The 17,660-nt window shown below is 44.2% G+C and overlaps 1 protein-coding gene across 26 annotated transcripts in view; it reads right to left on the reverse strand.

Moving 5' to 3' along the window:
* The window catches only part of cald1a (caldesmon 1a), a 46,063-nt gene that overhangs the window by 6,218 nt on the left and 22,185 nt on the right, over positions 1 to 17,660 (reverse strand). For 5 of the 26 annotated variants that reach the window (XR_013467489.1, XR_013467488.1, XM_078101768.1 and 2 more), the window contains 9 exons: positions 11,229 to 11,366; positions 9,222 to 9,636; positions 7,439 to 7,545; positions 6,331 to 6,598; positions 4,483 to 4,620; positions 1,809 to 1,852; positions 1,565 to 1,640; positions 878 to 1,018; positions 666 to 761 (listed from right to left, as the gene is read on the reverse strand). Coding sequence is in view for 16 of the 26 variants with exons in the window: in XM_078101768.1 (XP_077957894.1) it covers positions 666 to 761; positions 878 to 1,018; positions 1,565 to 1,640; positions 1,809 to 1,852; positions 4,483 to 4,620; positions 6,331 to 6,598; positions 7,439 to 7,545; positions 9,222 to 9,636; positions 11,229 to 11,366 (1,423 nt within the window). In the remaining 10 variants the exon portion in view is untranslated. Of the gene's footprint in view, positions 1 to 665; positions 762 to 877; positions 1,019 to 1,564; positions 1,644 to 1,808; positions 1,853 to 4,482; positions 4,621 to 6,330; positions 6,599 to 7,438; positions 7,546 to 8,800; positions 9,011 to 9,101; positions 9,135 to 9,221; positions 9,637 to 11,228; positions 11,367 to 17,660 lie in introns of all 26 variants that reach the window. The other 21 variants (XR_005712004.2, XM_040174266.2, XM_040174267.2 and 18 more) reach the window with 7 other exon arrangements.

Genomic DNA, 17,660 nt, shown 5'->3' on the forward strand with positions numbered 1-17,660 from the left:
ATAATATTGAGTGTTTAAAAAGTTAACAAAGTAGGTGTTGCATTAATTTGTTGAGTTTCATGACCAAGTACACTTTATAAATCGCTCTAAAATTCTACATCATTTACTTCTTCAGGACTATTTTGACCAGATTTGTCTTTTCGGGTATTATGTATGCGCTATATGTAAACAATATCACCTACCACTCAACAATAGCAAAAGGCAGTTGGCAGATGTTTTTCCTTTTCCGGAGGATGCTTGACCTCATATTTTGCATAAGGATGAGCTAACAGCTGCAGACCAAAGTAGCATGACACTATCTGTAGGAGAAAAACAAGCTTCTGCTTCCTTTTTCTTGGCTAATAGAGTCCCGCCCGAAAAAAAAGAAAAAGAAGTTGGAGAAGAGAATACTCTTTTTCCTTCGGCCGCGGCATAACTCGCTCATCACTGAACAAATAGTTGTAGTTATTTCTTTCATGGCTCAGACATGAGATCCTGAGATTAAAGAGAGAAAGTCAATACATAATGCAGAAATCTACACATATCCAAAAGGACCGTATTGCAGGTCAATTTAAACCAATTTAAAACCGCTGCATCTGCTCTGTAGTCGTAGGACTCTGACCTGTACAGTACATTTACTGTACTTCCTAGCAGCAGTGACGGGGGTTGCTATGGTGACGACCTACCGCTGGCCTTCCTCCCAACGCTTTGCCGCTCTCCGGGGTTTTATTCAGCCAGTCGTTAATGCGACCCGCCACGCCTGTCTTCATCACAGCTGCTTCCTGTTTGGATAAGGTCAAAGGTCAGCAGAGCCCGGTGGTCATCAGCAACAGGAAAGCAGGAAGTGCCAGTGAATTGGTCTCTCCAATCACATCCTATCATCCGCCTCTTCTCTTACCTTAAACGGGATCCCGCCACTTCCCGGTGTGCCGAACACGTTGCCTCTCTCCCACATGGTCTTGATGTTACGGATGCTGTCTGTAACCACGGGAAGATCTGCTGCTCCAGAACGAGGGGATCGAGATTCCTTGTTCTCTCTCTGCTGGTACAGAGTGGTAGGATTATACTGGTGAATGGCAGAGATGGCAGTTCTGATCAAAGCGCACTACCCGGACTTTAAAAAACAGCAACGACTGTGCAGGTGATAAAACCTTTAGGCCCAGAAAAGTAGCCAGAATCATATATTTTTTGCATACAAAGAGTGGAAACCGATCAGGAAATACAGCTATAAGTAAGTAAGTCAAGTCAATATTCAGATAGTTTAATTGGCTGCCTATTTGGATAAAGCACAAAATATGACAAAACAAACCTTTTATTAGGATAAATTAGGCTGGGTTTTTTTCTGGTATTTGTCACCTATTTGAAATGTGCATACATTGCATAGTTTTCCATCGGTTTTGTTTATGTTTTCCTTCAAGAAGTATTATAATATTTTGGATGTTTGCTGTGCCTCGTAATCCTACTTTTGCACGACAAAAATAAAAACTTTGTGTCGTACATCATAAACGTGGAATCCACAATACTGCCTCAATCCTCCAACATTTTTGCGATTTTATGACCTTCCTGGATGGGTGGAAAAGCTGACCTGAGCAGCGGAGGTGTACTGCTCCAGCCTGTTGTCGATCTTGGACACCACAGGAGAATGAGCCGCCTTCAGTGTGCTGCTGGGCAGAAGCAAACGGTTAGTGTACACAACATGGAACCACTTAGGATATTATACACACGGGGGTCAACCATCCTCAGTGCCTGGAGAAAAATACATTTGCAACCCCAATGGGGAATTAAACCCTAAGTTTAAAGCTTTGTTAGTGGGAACATGATTATTGTACCTCTTCTGTGCTGACTTGTTGAGAAACTCTGCCCTTTCCCCAATCTGTTGAGAGAGGTGATGGTAGCTCTAGGTTAATAAAGATTGCACACAGATAGAAGACATTTTCATTTTAAAACTAAAGCCAATAAACAAAACAAAAATAACAAAACATTTTCAATGCTGAAATGAGTAGTTTCAGTGTAAAAAAGTCCTGACTGTTTATAAGTCAACATGTAGACACATAATGTCCTTAGATGGTTAATAACTGCCAACAAGTCTTTTAAAAATGTGAACTCAGTTTTTTTTATATGCTAAACTGGATTCTTCTGACTAGCAACACACAATGTAAGTGATCATTCCCTTCATAGGCCAAATTACGTGAAAGACATGCACAAAAACTCTCACACGTTTTTTTTCTCGGCTACGTGCTGTCGGACTGTGGGAGTCTCAGAGGATTGTTTATGGTATTCTTAAAAAAGGCAACGCACAGTTCCTTAGGCCCTTGCAGAAAAAACAAAAAAAACAGACAAAAGACAAAACTGCAGAGAAAGCTTCCCCCTTTCTCCCCCCTCTCCCTGTGAAAAGGGATCTTGCGCTCGGCTGCAACCGAATGTGGGAGTTCCAGAAATACTCCCGACAGGAAATTCCCCATTCTCAGACGCGTTTTAAAGAGCCGTAGCCATCCGAACGCAGTTACAGTAATCCTGTTAACCCTAATCGCTTCCCTGCATCCCAGCAGCCTGTCCTTCATTCTGTCGCCCTGTCCTTCGCTCACAGGGAACACTGAGCTTTATCTCCAGTGCGGAGCGGGGTTATGCTGGTCCACTGCTGATAGCATGTGGGCGAGCGCCTGGTGACTGTGCGTTCCACCGGGAGGTGGTCCCTGGCGTCCCACTGTTGCTCATGGTTTATCGTACCAGGAGCCCCACCGTGAGAGTAGTTGGGCGTAAAAACACAACAACAGAAATTCTGAACGGCATGCATGCATTTTGCAAACGAACCTGTGCAACGAACTGTGGTAATTCAGTGTCGCGTAAACAAAACCGATAGGATTGCACTGCAAAGGAACAATTCATATAAACAGCACACGGGGCAGTGCATGACGAGTTAAACTGCCGAAAAAAAACACCCTCCACACACACACACACACACACACACTCAGCTGTACCTACAGTGAACATCACCACAAAGTAAAGTTGCGTCTGGGAAGAGTGCAACATGGAAGAAAATTAGTTAAAAATGATTTACAAAACTGACCTCAAACACGGTAAATCGATTCCGGTACATCAGAGCTGCCACTAATGTGTGCAGACATGTGTTCACTGACCCATTAACGGTTTACTAAAATCCTGTTTGTATGGAAAAAGTAACTTTATTAATGTACTTGAAATGTCCAAGTCGCACATGCTGGCATTTCACTAGTGTGCCAGTGCAAAATACACATTTGTAGATACTTGTCCTCGCATATTATAGCTATAAAATCTCCAGATGTACCTGCCTGATCCTTACTGCACATGAGCAGCGATCAAAAGAAATGAGAAAGAAGATGGCTCACTCGTTAACTTGCATCATCGATTGTGAACAGCGTTTGTTTGTTTATTTCAAGAGCTGATAATCAAATAGAGACGTGGGCAAATCGAGAGCGGCCTCGCCTCCATCTAATTTCTGGTGAGAGCTGCACGATGAGGAGCGACTCGCGTTGCTGTTGTCGGTGTGTAGTTTAAATTCACTGAACCACTTACTCCCCAATAACCAATCCAGCATTTTAGGCCGGGAGGACATTCTGATCCTGCAGTTGGTATGGGAACAAACCTACTGGTCAGTTACCACAAATGGAGAATGTCAAATTTAAAATAATCACCCGACAATGTGGAGTTTTTTTTTTTTTTTTAAACAGTAGCCTTTATGCATTCACGTTTTAACTCCAACAAAGTTTCAAACCAATTCACCGTTGAGAAATATCCAGTAAACAGTTTTGACCTTGACAATTTATAGAGGTTGCAGAAAGTAGGACTAACTTCTGCAGCATTTAACTCTGGCACTTTTTCAGCCCCGATTCTGGAGTCTCACCAGGACGGGCCAGATGGAGATCACGGCTCACTGTCACTAATTAGATTTTCTCCACTAGCTGAAATTTCCCCTCGAGTTTCAGCGTGTGGGAGTTGACTTTTGGCAACACTGGAAACATTTATACACATTTGAGTTGATTAAACGTTCCTTCGCAGTGACAAACATTTATCTTGGGGCGAGGTTGGGAGGGCCAGGCGCTAGATTTGATTCAGGCTGCTTTTTCTCTTGCAGCGTGTCTCGTGACAAACTGTTTTACATGTCAGCAGAATTTCAATGTGAACAGCAAAGTGAAATACAGAAAAAAAAAAGTACTTTTTTTTTCCCCCACCGTTCTCCCCTAATTCATTGAGGCTCTTTTTTATTTCTCAACACCCCCATCTCGGTCAAATAACACTTCATGCGGAGAGCTTAAAGAGGTGAGAAGGGCAGGAGCGGGTCATATGGCACTTAATCTTAAAAGGACCCACTGTTTTATGAATGAAATCCATGTGCAATATGGCAGCATAACAATAAGTATGAACAATGTGGGTTTAAAAAACAGCCAATTGGCAAATGATACTGCACTGACTATTATCCCGTTGAACGCAGAGAAGAGGTTGGAGGTCAAAGGACAGAGGACCAACCTTCAACGAGGAGCCTCTGGGACTGACACACTTGAAGGGTCTTCCCTCCCCGTCCATGGTGTCCTCCACCTTCTGCCTCTTCTCAGCTGCCTCCGCTCTCCTTCTTTCAATCTCCTCCTTCATCTTCCTCTTCTCCTCCTGGGACAAAAAGACAGATGTGTTGTGATCCGAGGCAGTTCAGCAGATGAAGTATCAGAAAGAAAATCCTCAATGATTGTTTTTTTGTGTTTATTGTGACATCTCAATTTTATCAGAACATGTGTAGGGGGCGCTCTGATCTTTCAGAGCCCGGCCATGCAGGATATTGCTGCTCGAGCGAACGTTTCTCTTCTATTTACTCCAAACAAACCACTGTTGCTACTGGAAACTAAAGCACGCTTCCTGTGCACGAGTGGGTTTTCCCTTGGAACGACCGAACAGACCCAGAGGGCTGAGAGCAGCAAATGCAAAACCGTTCAAGGACTTGGTTACACGTTGAATGACTTTCCCGTGGTTTATGTGCTGCCATATTGAACAGCATAAGCAACCAATATGAGAAGACAACCAACATCAACAACATCAGCAATGCATCCAAGCCAGACAATGAGACACTTTCTAATTGATTTACTTACTCGATCTAATGAAGCAGTCCGGAGACACATTTAATTACTCAAAGCAAATTCGTATTTACAGTGATTGCCTGCCTCAGGGGAAAAAAGGCATTTTGGATGGCTTGAGACATGCAAACAATCAACGGTTTAAAATAAAAATGAAGGCATGAGCCATTTGTACTGTATTCAGAAGAGGGCTGGTGCTTGACAGTGTATCACCCAACTCCAGCAGCCTTGTCTTGCTTAATTAGTCTCTCCGTATCTGTGGGCTATCTTTTAATTACAGACCAAAAGGCCTCATTAAACATCACACAAGAGGAGAAGAATGGCGGCAGAGAGTGAGCGATGGGCCGCCACATTCAGAACAAAGATCAACCAAGAAGACCAGTCATGGTAGCGGGGAGAATTCCTCAGTCGGAGCAAACAAAAAAGGGAAGATGGACGACGTTGCGCGGTTGAATACAGACTTGAACACATAGGAAGACGGTGTTCATCACATTTGAGATACATAATGATGAGGTAGTCATGAAAAGGTGGATGAAGGAATGACATGCATGAGTTATGAGATAGGGACCCAAATAGCTCGAGTCGTGATAACAGTGAAGGATGGCGAGATAACGTCACTGCGGCGCTACTGTGAGTGTGATGCATGGGCCTCAGCTCACACAGGTGTAAAGGCTAAATCGACGTAAAGTGTGAAGTGAAGAAAAAAAAAAAAAAAAAAAAAAGGGAAAGGAACTTGGGTTGTGAAATCTGACGATGTTTCCTAGAATAATAAGAGGAGAATAGAGAGAGAGAGAGAATAGATGAGGAATACGACTTAAATCCAACTGAATTTAAACGACGTATTTGAGTGATAGAAACACATATCTTAAGGTTGTAGCCATTTTGGCGCAGTAATAGCCTGCTGCTAAATTGCTTCCGTTCCAGGATTATTTAGCTTTGCTGGTCTTAAATGCCAACGGCACATGACCAGCATTACGTGCGCCTGCAGAATGAGTTGTGTATCAACATACGTCGGCTATACAGGATCATGTGCTCCAGCTAACAGCACGCCATGGAAATTGCTCTCAAATTTCAGTCAAAAATTGCAATAGGAGACTTGGACCTAGACGCCTGAAACTCAGCTGTTGTTTCCCCAAATAAGTATTTGGAACCTCTTTTGAACCACACAAAAGTGTATATTTCCAAAAACAAAAAATGCAAGGAAAAATACATTTTCAGTTTGAATTCAGCATCTACAAAGTAACGTCTTTACCTCCTCCCTGGCTTTTCTCTCCGCCTCCTCCTGCTTTTTCTGCCTCTCCTCCTCCTCCAACACCTTCCTCCTTTCCTCCCTCTTCCTCTTCAGCTCCTCCAGCTCGGCTTCGGCCTCTTGCTGCTTCTGCCTCATCTTCTCGAACTCCTCGTTCTCCGCGTCGTCGCGTCTGCGCTTCAGCTCCTCCAGCTTGAGCTCGGCCTCCAGGCGGGCAGCGTCGTCCTGGTCGTCACCGGCGGACACCTCGGGGGAACGCACACTGCTGCGACTGGGACGGGCACACGAATGCGGGTCACAGCAAAGCCGGTCGACATTCAGGCTCACACTTGACATTTGATAGGAACTGAATATTTAAACTCTTTCAGGGACAAGCAAACACACAGAGACAGAACAAGTATAATATACACAAATACCAACGCACATCTCTAGTTTCGGCCAGTGTTTGACGCTGGAGACCAACTTCAGGTGACCAAACACACTACTGCTCTGCTACTGGTAAACAGCATGCTTCAGAATCAGATTTTCAACAATCAATCGATCGACCAGTCATTGATCAGCATATAACAAGTGTCAAACAATTTTCCAATTTCCTTTTCCACTCCATTATTTTCAGAATGAGTGCCAGAATGTAATATAGTTCAGGCCTACATATTGTTCTATGGGTTTGATGCTATCAATAATCTATTTCACATACTGTAGATATGTGTATATTTCTTGATCATGAATATCAAGTTACTGCAGGGATCTGTCAATCAAAGTAGCCACGCCCATCCGCTGTTATTTTACTCTAATCAGGGCCATAATTGACTAAATGACCGTCATGTTGTATTAAATCCATATATGTATCAGAAATATTGAATTTGCGTGAGGAATTACGTGGGGAAAAAATAAATCATAAATCCTATTGATGCTTCTCTGGAACGAAATGGAATAATATTTTGTTTCTGCCTATTTTTGTAAAAGGACTGATCACATTCAGGTAACTATTTTAAAGATTATTGGGCACACTTGTATTGGCAACAAATTGGGACATGAACTTGGCAGACAACGGAGGTTCTTGAATAATTCATCGGACCTGGCTGTCCACAGTGCCATTGCGTCGGTGTACCTGAGGATCCTCTCCGGTTTCCTGTGCTGTTTGGGTGTAGCCTCCTCCTCGTGGAGCCCTCCGTTCTGCCTCCTCTGCTCCTCTTTGGCCCAGCCGGTCTCATTAACCTGCACAGAAAACAACGACAGGAGACAGTGAGCAGAGGAGCGACTAGTGGACAGGCTGAACGGGACATCACGGGATGTCGAACGAGAACGAGCGCACACCTGAAACAAAACAACACAGAACATCTAATGACACAGCGTCCACTCCAGGATAACCAGTGAGACGGGATTACCGATCATATGATCATCATGGGAGGGTTGCCCACTGTATATTTTGTATCTCTAACCTCTGATCAAAAAGATTTATTAAACATAATCCTTGTGTATTATGAACACTCACGTCCATCATTTTTGAGAAACATATACTATGAACCTGTGGCCACAACGGTGCATTGTTGATGCTAGCACATTCTATGCATATTTTTACAAATCATAAGCCTAGCTGGTGGACCTACTTAACGGCAGGCTTCAAAATAAACTCTGTTAATTACCTACTCACTTACTGTAATTAGGCATTTGCATTAATCTGGGAATTAGGGAGCGCATGCAGCTCATAATGGAGAAAAGAGTCACACTTTTATTAATCTAGGGAGTAACAAATGTCGCAAGAAATGCTTCTTGACAGGAACATGAAGGGGCTTCGAGCATCGTAACCGTATCAAGGGCTCTGAAAACACTTCATGAAACTGAGGTCAAAACAGGTCACAATGACCAAGACCACTAAATGGAATGCTTAGTTCATTGTGTTTCGTTTGCCAATGGAAGAAGAGATGGGCGCAGAGTTGGAGAGCTGCAGCTTTTGGTTTGTGTGTGATATATTAATGCATTAAAACATATTTGTGGAAAAGTAGGACATTTGTGTTGTTTTCTTATTGAACCTACTAAAACATGTGACTGGAAGTAGGACACACGGTATGACGGCTCAATGATTGGTAGATGTCTCCTTGCGTCAAACACACCCATTATTTTAAATGACATTATGTTCCTCTGCTGCGGTGAGCGTTTGGAGTGGAGTCTGTGTAAGAAGTGTTACTGCTCTCATGGTTGACATTGAAGACATGCAGAAAAACACCGTGACCACAAAACATTACGGCCACTTTGCAAAAAGTGCAAGCCACTCTGTGACGACACGGGGTGTCTGGGTAATTTCAGCGTCTGGCTCCGACATAAATCACAAGTCAACAAGATGGCCTTATTAAAATATTCCTTTTGGGGCTGAATCTGGAAAGGTTTCCATTCATGACACTGAAGTTACCCAGAGATATTTTCTGTGCTGTGCATCACACCTCAGCTGCAAAGCTCACCACATTAATGATACCTTATTATCCTCTGAGTGTAGCATCTCAGACACCTTATTGTCCTCTTCGGAGGCATTTATGAGAGTCATGGAATAATCTACATGATCATCCTCAGGTACCTCCTCAGCCTCCTCTGATGCTAATGCATCCTCCTCATCCTCTGAATTGGTTGACTTGGCTTGGTTTGAAATCTCCCTGACTACTGAATGAGTTTCTTCTTCAGCAAGTTCCTATGAAAAAGGTTCACAGCAGTTCTTGAAGGAAAGATCAGGGAATGCCTCACAGACGTGTATTGGCAAGTAAACAAAACAACGACAGTACCTTGCTTTGCATTTTAGGTCCTTCGGTTGTTTCCTACAGAATCAAGCGTCACATTTGGAGGCACTGTCAGTCACAGAAATAAAACAATGACTGGCTGAACTAAACGACCAGGTGACTTACCTGTTCTCTTAAGTAAGACATTCTCGGTTTGTCCTCCACCACCTCCACCTCTTCATCCACGCCCTCATCGACTTCCTCTTCAACCTCAGGAGCGGCATCCTCTTCCTCCCTCGGCTCCTCCCGCTTCTTCTCCTCTCTCCTAGGGCTCGCCTCCTCTTCATCCTGATTGTCACGGTAACGGCCCTGGCGCCAGGAGGATGCAGTCTCCTCCTCTACGTTGTTTTTATCCACGGCGATGCTGTCGTTTACATCTGCAGCTGTTGGGTCCAGCTCCTTTTGTCTATCCAGAGCCTCCTTCATGCGCCTCAGCCGGCGCTCCTCACGTTTGGCCATGCGGTCCAGCAGGGCCTGCTCCTCGTCATCGCCGCCGCCGCCCCCTGTGTAAGAGCTGCTCACTGACACGGCCTCTGTCACACTAGCAGGAGATGGAGAGAGGAGGAAAACATTTCTCCGTGTGGTCTTTTGTGCTCAGAGCAGCAAACGTCGGCTGTTAATTAAATGCACAATATTTATTCGGTTCTATAGTCTTTTAGTGGCAAGATACTTGTGTTGATAATTGTATGTATTTGTCAGGTCTGGATGTTAGTAGCTAATGTGCATGTAAAGGAGCAACTACTAAATAAAACAAGAACCCTATTAAAGTCCCTCACTTGGGATTTACATCTACAAAATGCTAAATAATGGAAATTAAAGAAAATGTATTAACTCTCAAAAAGTCAAGAGTTTCTCACAACATTTGGCACTTAGGATCAATTGCATGGCTGCAACTTGCCACCAATATCCCCAAAAGGTGCTGAAAGAGCAACTATGTTAAAGCAAACCTTTCCAGGTTGCAAAAGGAAGTTCAAGAGGAGCTGCCACATCAGTCATTTAGAGAAGTATGTGGAGAATGCTGTCAACTGGCTGCATTGAGGAGCGTTCACCACAGATATTCTTGAAAATAAACTATTGGTGAGCCCTCAAAATATACAGAAAATGAGTGAGATTGAATGAGATTTTCCTTAGATTCCAGATCTCAAGTTACATTTTTACCCTTCCTGCAGTTTTTTTTGTAAATACAAGAGGAAAAGTTCTACCAATGTCAAAATGATTTGCCCTCAGGGAGTCATCGAAATCTCGACAGAAGTTCCCGGCAATCTACTAAATAGTTGTTTTTATACTTAAGTCTGGACCTGTCCAACTGACCATCTGCGTAACTAAAAACCATTTCCTCTTTCAACCCACCAAATACCATTCTCCTCACTCGGAACTGAATGAATCCTAAAATTCTGACCCAAAAGTCTGGCAAACATTATCCCTGTATCCTTGTACCCAATTGACAATGGATATTTAACCCCCGGGTTCCGTCTCAGCATCCTCCTGCACAATCCCCCTGTTGTTGGACGTTGCCAGGGTCTATCTCTGACCTCATGGAGGGGAAGAATTCATGCCCACAAAGCCGTGTCTGTGTTGCTCGATGTCAGAGCGAGCCACTACTTCCACTGTAGCCAAGACCATCGATCCAACAGCCTCACAAAGATGAGACTATGCGTTGGTCGTCGTATTGACAGCGTAGACTGGGTGGAAGGTGGAATTCTTGTCAAATTTGTTGATTTAAATGTAACCGCGATGCAAAAAATGATCAATGGGCTGAGCGAGTGGTTCTTCTATCGGTTTGGGGAAACTTAAAAAAACTACTCCACGGTTGACCAATTTGAAACGGTAATTCTATCATTGTAAATTAAATATTTGAATAGCTTGACCGACATCAACAGTTACAGAGAGCTCGGCAAAGTCTCAATTTAAGAAAGGATAACTTCTCACCTCACAGATTGCTACAAACAACTGAGTTGTCTGGACATTTTCTCCCGTCAGAAAGAGGATTTATACTGGAAGGGGGGGATTACAGTGACAGTTGTCCTCCTTTTCTCGTTACTCTTTTGCCTCCTCAGCTGGACCAACATTGGGAGCTGAGCATTCGGCTTTGACAAATATATAAAGACAAAAGCTGTGTTGAATGTGTGTCACCTGTGGCTGTTGGTCACGACCAGACTGTCTGATTGTCCGCTGGGCTCCTCACTCTCCCTGCCCTTCATCCTGTCCTGGCGTGCCCTGCGCCTCCTCTCGCGGGCCGCTTCCTCCTCGTCATCGTCATTCCTCGCCAACCTGTGGGAGACAAAAGAGATGGGGAACTGTGAGGACACGGAGCTTCAGCTTTCAACCCTTCCTCAATTTAGCTTTTCCGATTAGAAGCTTCAAAGTGAACGTTTTTTTTTTTTTTTTTAAATTGGACTGTAATCATCGCAGTGACCAAGCCTGGCGGATTGGTCTGAGCTTTTTGCTCTCTTATCAAGCTGACCTGTCAGCTGTGCAACAACCAATACTTCTTATCGTGGCTGCAGTTTCCGCGAGCTGATAAAAAGTCCTGGAGACATGGCTGAGGATAAGATGGAGCACAGAGAAACTGTGGAGGTGGGCGAGTGTGTTCATGCAGAGAAAACAACCACTAGTCTTCAAAGTCGATGTTTCTACAAGGGATTTAATGACATATTAAATCTAGAAATCACATTTTTCTCCGGTTAACACATGAAGTGAAATAAATGTGCTGTGTCAAAACAGCGATACGTGGAGTGAGCTTTGTTTTGAAGATACGGCCTCTTGGCTCATGAGATTCTAGGCACAACCTCAGTTCTGCCGAGGCAACAATTTCAGCACCTTCTCAGTTACTGCAACAGTTTGACACTTTCGGAATTACACTTGTTGGCTTTCTTGCAGAGAATTAGAAGATTGATACGACTCTCATATCTGTCCTCAAAACACGAAACCACAGGGAGCACCAGGAAACCGCTCGCCATCGTTCTGCCCAAATGACAAATGGAACCCTCCTACCTTCAACCAACACTTGTTCCTAATGACTACGCTAGTCGAACGGACAGTAGATGAAGCAAGGTCACAAAAGTTCATGTCAAACACATATTAGCTATTAGACACTGCATGTTAAACCTGCTCCTTTCTGCTCTGGCCATCCTGCTCCACGGATACATGGTTACACTTTAAAGACAAACCACCCATCTGCTAAAGCAGACGCTCAGTGGTTTAAGTAAAGGGTGAGGCTGCGTACAATCATCAACACAATGTCACCGTTGGCTAGTGAGCCAATACATAGCATATATTTATGTGCTTCAATCTGGACTGGAGGCAACAACGAGGCCATTCCCTGCAGCACAGTCTATTTAAAGGTATGATTGACTGACATGTTGCAAAGCAAAGAATCGTAAACTGAGCACATCTGAGGACATTCCTTTCATGGCAAAGTATCAAATTGATTCCTAAACTAATGTTTTTTTTTACCACTGGGCTTAAAGCTTGATCTGTTTTGGCTCGACTGACCTTCACACTCCCACTGCTAACCACATGCCCAGGAACCCGACATCACAGCGCCGCCTTTGAGGTCAGCCAGCAAAGCGTGTTGCACGTTAGACGCAACATGTGTGGTGAGCCGAGCTAAACCTGCGATGGTTTACGTGAGCTTTCACAGCTTGTGAACAACAGCGTCCTTCTTCCTTTCCTTCCCCTCTGCAGTGCTTTGGGTCTCCCGTTTCTTTCTCTCAAATGAGGAATGTTGTCATAACAGGGGAGATTAAAGTGTTAACGCCCACGGTGGACCTACGGGACAGTGACATCGGGGAATGAATTGTACATGTGTGTCTGCTGATAGTTCTAATAATGATAATTCACTGTCTCGAAGGGTAGAACACTTTTTATTCGCATTAGTTTCGCTTCTTTCCAACTTTAAAGTTGGCCTAAGTACAACCATCCACTGTGGCCACAAGTACAACGATGATAATGTACAAAAGGTGGATGGTAAAAGGCAGCGCGACAACGCACAAAGTCATCACACGGAGTATGTAAGAATATTGGTATGTTGGCAAACAGTAGATTACAAAGTGCGCTACGGGTCTTATCATATCAGGAAAAGAAAAAGTAAAGATAAAAGTTGTTTTTGCTTAGTCATTTAATTATTTCTTTTTTTCAAAGTTACATAGTCTTGCTCTAAATAAATCCTCCTAAATATTTTTTTTCTCAATTCAATTTATATTCCATCAACTTCAGTTCCCCAGCAGCACATTAACTTATTTAAAGTGCCAGACAAAATGTTGTTTCTGTGAAAAAGCAAAAAAAAAAAAAAAAGAAGTTAAGAACCAACTGCCTCTTCTCCCAGAGGGCTGCGCCATCCCAGAAACAGCCCCAAATGTCATGAGAAAGAGAAAAAGACAACAGCTAAAAATGGAACAAAAGAGTCCTTGGTGGCGGTGAAAACGACAGTCTCAGGGTTAAAGATTCCTCAGTAGGAGAGAAGAACAAACTCCTAAAAGCTGAATTAGCATTCCTGTCAATCACAGCCTTGGCAAGAGACGCGTACACAACCAAAGCCCTGATTTAATATCCCTTTCCTTACCTAGGCCCCAAACTCTATCAGCATACTGACACAGAAATATGGAGATACAGTAGGTGGAAGCGGGGATAAGAACAGAGAAGGAGAGAGAGAAAGAAAGAAAGCCAGTGAAATGGAGAGTGAGGATAAAAAGGAGAAGTGGGAAATGAAAATCGGGTGTGGAAAAAGGCGCACAATAATGGAAAAGGGAGTAATGCACAGGCTTGATCATACACAACATAATTTCCTGCTCGGAATGATGTGCAGCCTCAGTTATAAACGTGTGGTATGAGGGTCTGTCAGAATATTGTCTGCAACAAATGGCTTTTCTTGGGTGGCCAAGTACAGAATGCAAGGAAAGGAAACTTGACAGTATTGTCTGACCGCGGATATTCACTTAGTTGTCCACGAAGTAGCCGTGTTACAGCTGAAAAGGAAGTTAAAACCCTTAATTTCTTTTTCCCCCCGACACAGTACATACGTAAAACTGATCCAGGCAGGATTCTGCATCCACAAAGTTATTTGCGTTAAAAGTACCGCCACCCAAAATATCGGCGTCAGCGAAGCCTATTTGGGAGAAATATGTCCAAATATTTTCTTTACAGCAAAATATCTCAGAAATGTCAGTGAAAACAATTTGGGAAAGCCCATGAGAACAGACCCCCCCCCCCTCCTCAAGAGAAGCAGGACGGCGGGAAGGGAGCGAGGGAGAAAAGGGAAGAGGAAGATTGAAAAGAAAAGCTGCTGTGAACAAAAGGGGAGGGGAGCGAAGTAAGGGATGGTGAGGGATGGGGCGAGGGAGGGAGAGGGAGGGGGCTCTTCTTACACTGTCAGAAATGCTGACCCATTCCCACGCTGGCCTCTCTGCACTATTTCCCTTCCTACTGACGGCCCTGAAGAGGCCCGAAGAACCACAGCGTACCCGGTCTGCCCCCCCTTCCCCAGCTCCAAGAACACATCACGGTAAAATCCCCCTGCAGCGCATTCAACATTTGATTTTGGCCTCAGAGCAATCCGAAAATACAGCTCAACGCCTTTCCGAGCTGAAGGTATAAGTCAACTTCAAGTTAGTTGATATACACGCAGCTCCGCCGCTCCCTTACGACCTCTGTCCCTCGGCCATGAGTCTCCCTGGCTCTTCCTGACAGAACCAACAGGTTTACGATGCAGGACCGGGTCGTGTTCAGAACGCCCCGCGCAACCAGGGCGCGGATTGTTTGGCGAGGCTCGTTCGCGGAGGATGGGTGGTATTTCCTCGGCCCTTCCTGGTCCCTCGGGGGAGGGGACAGCACAGATGCATGGAATGAACAGGGGGAAGTGGAAGAAGAGGAGGGTGGTGGAGGGAGAGAGAAGAGGACAGGGATTTAAAAGATGAGAAGGAAGGTGTGTCATTAAAAAAAAGGAAATGAGGAGAAGGTTTGGGAGAGATGAGGATGGGGAGAAGGATGACCGTGACCCCCCCCCCCCCCCCCCAGGGGAGAAGAGACAAGAGTGACAAGAAAGATGGAGGAGGAGAGATGGCAAAGAAAAATAGACTCCTCCTAAAAAGGACCTCAAAAAGGAAATTCAAAGTCTTGCAAATCAACGTTGTATATCTCACAAAGTCTTGAATTGATTACAATGAACATATGTTTGTCATTTAAGGAAACAATTCATCAAATGAAAAAATCCAATCAATTGATCCCACCAAGTTGAAATGAGGACGGTATTTAAACCACGGCTAAACGATAAGTTCCGTGCAGAACTTTCCTCGGCCGAGGGCAGCGATTGGAGTGGCACTGGGTCTTAATTCTTGAACTGCTCCTTTAATTGTCCAACATACGAGAGTGATGACTCATCATTGCGCTGGTGCCAAATATCCATCTATGTGCAATGTGTTAATATTATAAGGACAATGAACTGCTGCAGCTGCAGGCTGTAACAACATGGCACTGTTACACAAGAAGACCGTTTCTAGCTGAAGCCAGTCGCTGATTAAATGGGAAAATTCCACATCCATGTGCTCGCTTTGGTAAAAGAAAAAGGGGAAAAAAAAAAAAAGTAGCAGTCGATGCATTCCTGTGAGTTTTATTGAACAGAGACGCACTATAGGACAGATGAGTAGAGGAGCTGAAGAGCAGCACAGAGTGTGAGTCTACGCAGAGCAGAAAACCATGTGTCAGTGGTGTATATGTGTGTGCTGAATAGAGTAAGACATGAATCGAAGTCCATTGAGAAGCTCTATGTAAACAATCATCTTTAAACTATAACCGAGGCTGATGTAAGACAGAAGATGGACGTCTCGACTCTTCTCCCTCCGCACACGCAGAGTCGAAGATCACAAAAGACAATAGGAGCTTGTCAAAACTTCATCACCTGAGGCTGATCCACAATACCACAATAAACGCGCACAGACAACGAGACAAACGTACTCATACACTTCTTTCCCCACACACGGACAACCCCGCCGTCATAGCATGTAGGAAACGGCCAATGGAGACCTGGCCAGTAAACACTCATAATAGCCAGGAATTTGGCATTCCTGCAGACGTTATTATATGGCCCCACACTCTCCCCACAGCGCGCTCAGCGATGGGTGAATGGAAGCAGGCCAATAAGACAACATGTGGTTTCGACTAGGCCAACCATGAGGGGCATGTAAATATTGATTGTTTCAATATATCGGCAGAAATGAAAACAGGGCAGCGATGTAATCTTTTATCAATAACAGGAGAGGCGCGTCGCCCGCCAGTTGAAATGATTGCTTTCCTGGACCAAATAAACAGTCATGAACCAACTCCTGCCGAGCTGAAAACGTTCACGTCAAAGGCGCTTACGACTCGAACATGTTTTCACTTACGGTCAATTTCAGTCGCTCCTCATCTCTCACCAGGCCCTTTTTAATATGCCGCATTCACACCAAAAGTGAGGCGAATACAATTCATTCACGTCCCGCTTCATTTGCGAAGGGGGCGTGGCTTGTCTCTAAAAAGACAGTTATCCATGATGGAAATGGCCTCTATTTCTTTTTGGATTCATGACATCATCCATCGGCACACACGGCTCGGGTGAATTTCTCCAGCTTCCAGCGCTCCTTCAGGCTAACCAGGAGCCACTTTAATGCAAACTCTTCGCTAAAGTTGAAATATTTCAACTTTGGCGATTTCTCCCCTCTTCTCAGATGCAGCTCCCACAAGCCGGCAGACACTTTATTTTTCAATGTCTGGATGAATGACTTAACCCTCTATTCTATCACCCAATACATCTCTTTCACTATTGTGCATGGCGTGCACAATTTCACAAGTACAAGAAACGCTATTTTACCTTGAGCAAAGGGCCTCGTTCGTCACAGAGGTGAAATACGGCGCACGTCGTCTTTGTGTCGGAGAAAAACTATCAGAGGGGAACATCTATGCATTCAGAAAGGGCCAGACCCATCTCGGCTTGTTTTTCCATCAGCGATGGAGCAACCGGCTCACACAAAGCTCTTTTCACGAATACATCAAACAGGCGAGTGACCTTGGCCAGTATCTGCATCCACATCAACCTCATCCTTAATTGGAAGGTGTGCAGCACACACAGAGAGACTTTTGTGAAAAGGTTCCCACAATGAAATCCCTCCCCCTTACTAGATCTTATTGCTGCACTTGCCGTGTTGCCGCTCAATCAATTTGTTGAAATGAACTTTAACTTAATCAATTTCTTCCATTGAATCAGGGAAAGTTCACAGCCGCAGTATATGACAAAATTCAAAAAGGTTCAGGGTGTGTGTGGGTGTGTGTGATTGAACATTCCCACTTAAAGGTCGTCTCATTGCTTATCAGATTTCTTATCAAACCCTTTTTTTTCTTTTAGCCTGTGGAAGCCAGTATTTGCTGAGCAATGTTTTTTAAGACTCAGAGGGTCTAAGCCATTAAAGCTGGCTCCCTCCTGTTCCAACTTGGCAGGAACATCAGAGGTGTTGATGGGCGTTGACAATCTGCTCGTATAGTATTAAGTTATCAGTGACAAGTTCTGTAGCTGCAACTACTAATTAATCCAAAGGA

The sequence above is a fragment of the Gasterosteus aculeatus genome, chromosome 4 (assembly GCF_964276395.1).
Source record: "Gasterosteus aculeatus chromosome 4, fGasAcu3.hap1.1, whole genome shotgun sequence".
NCBI lineage: Eukaryota > Metazoa > Chordata > Actinopteri > Perciformes > Gasterosteidae > Gasterosteus > Gasterosteus aculeatus.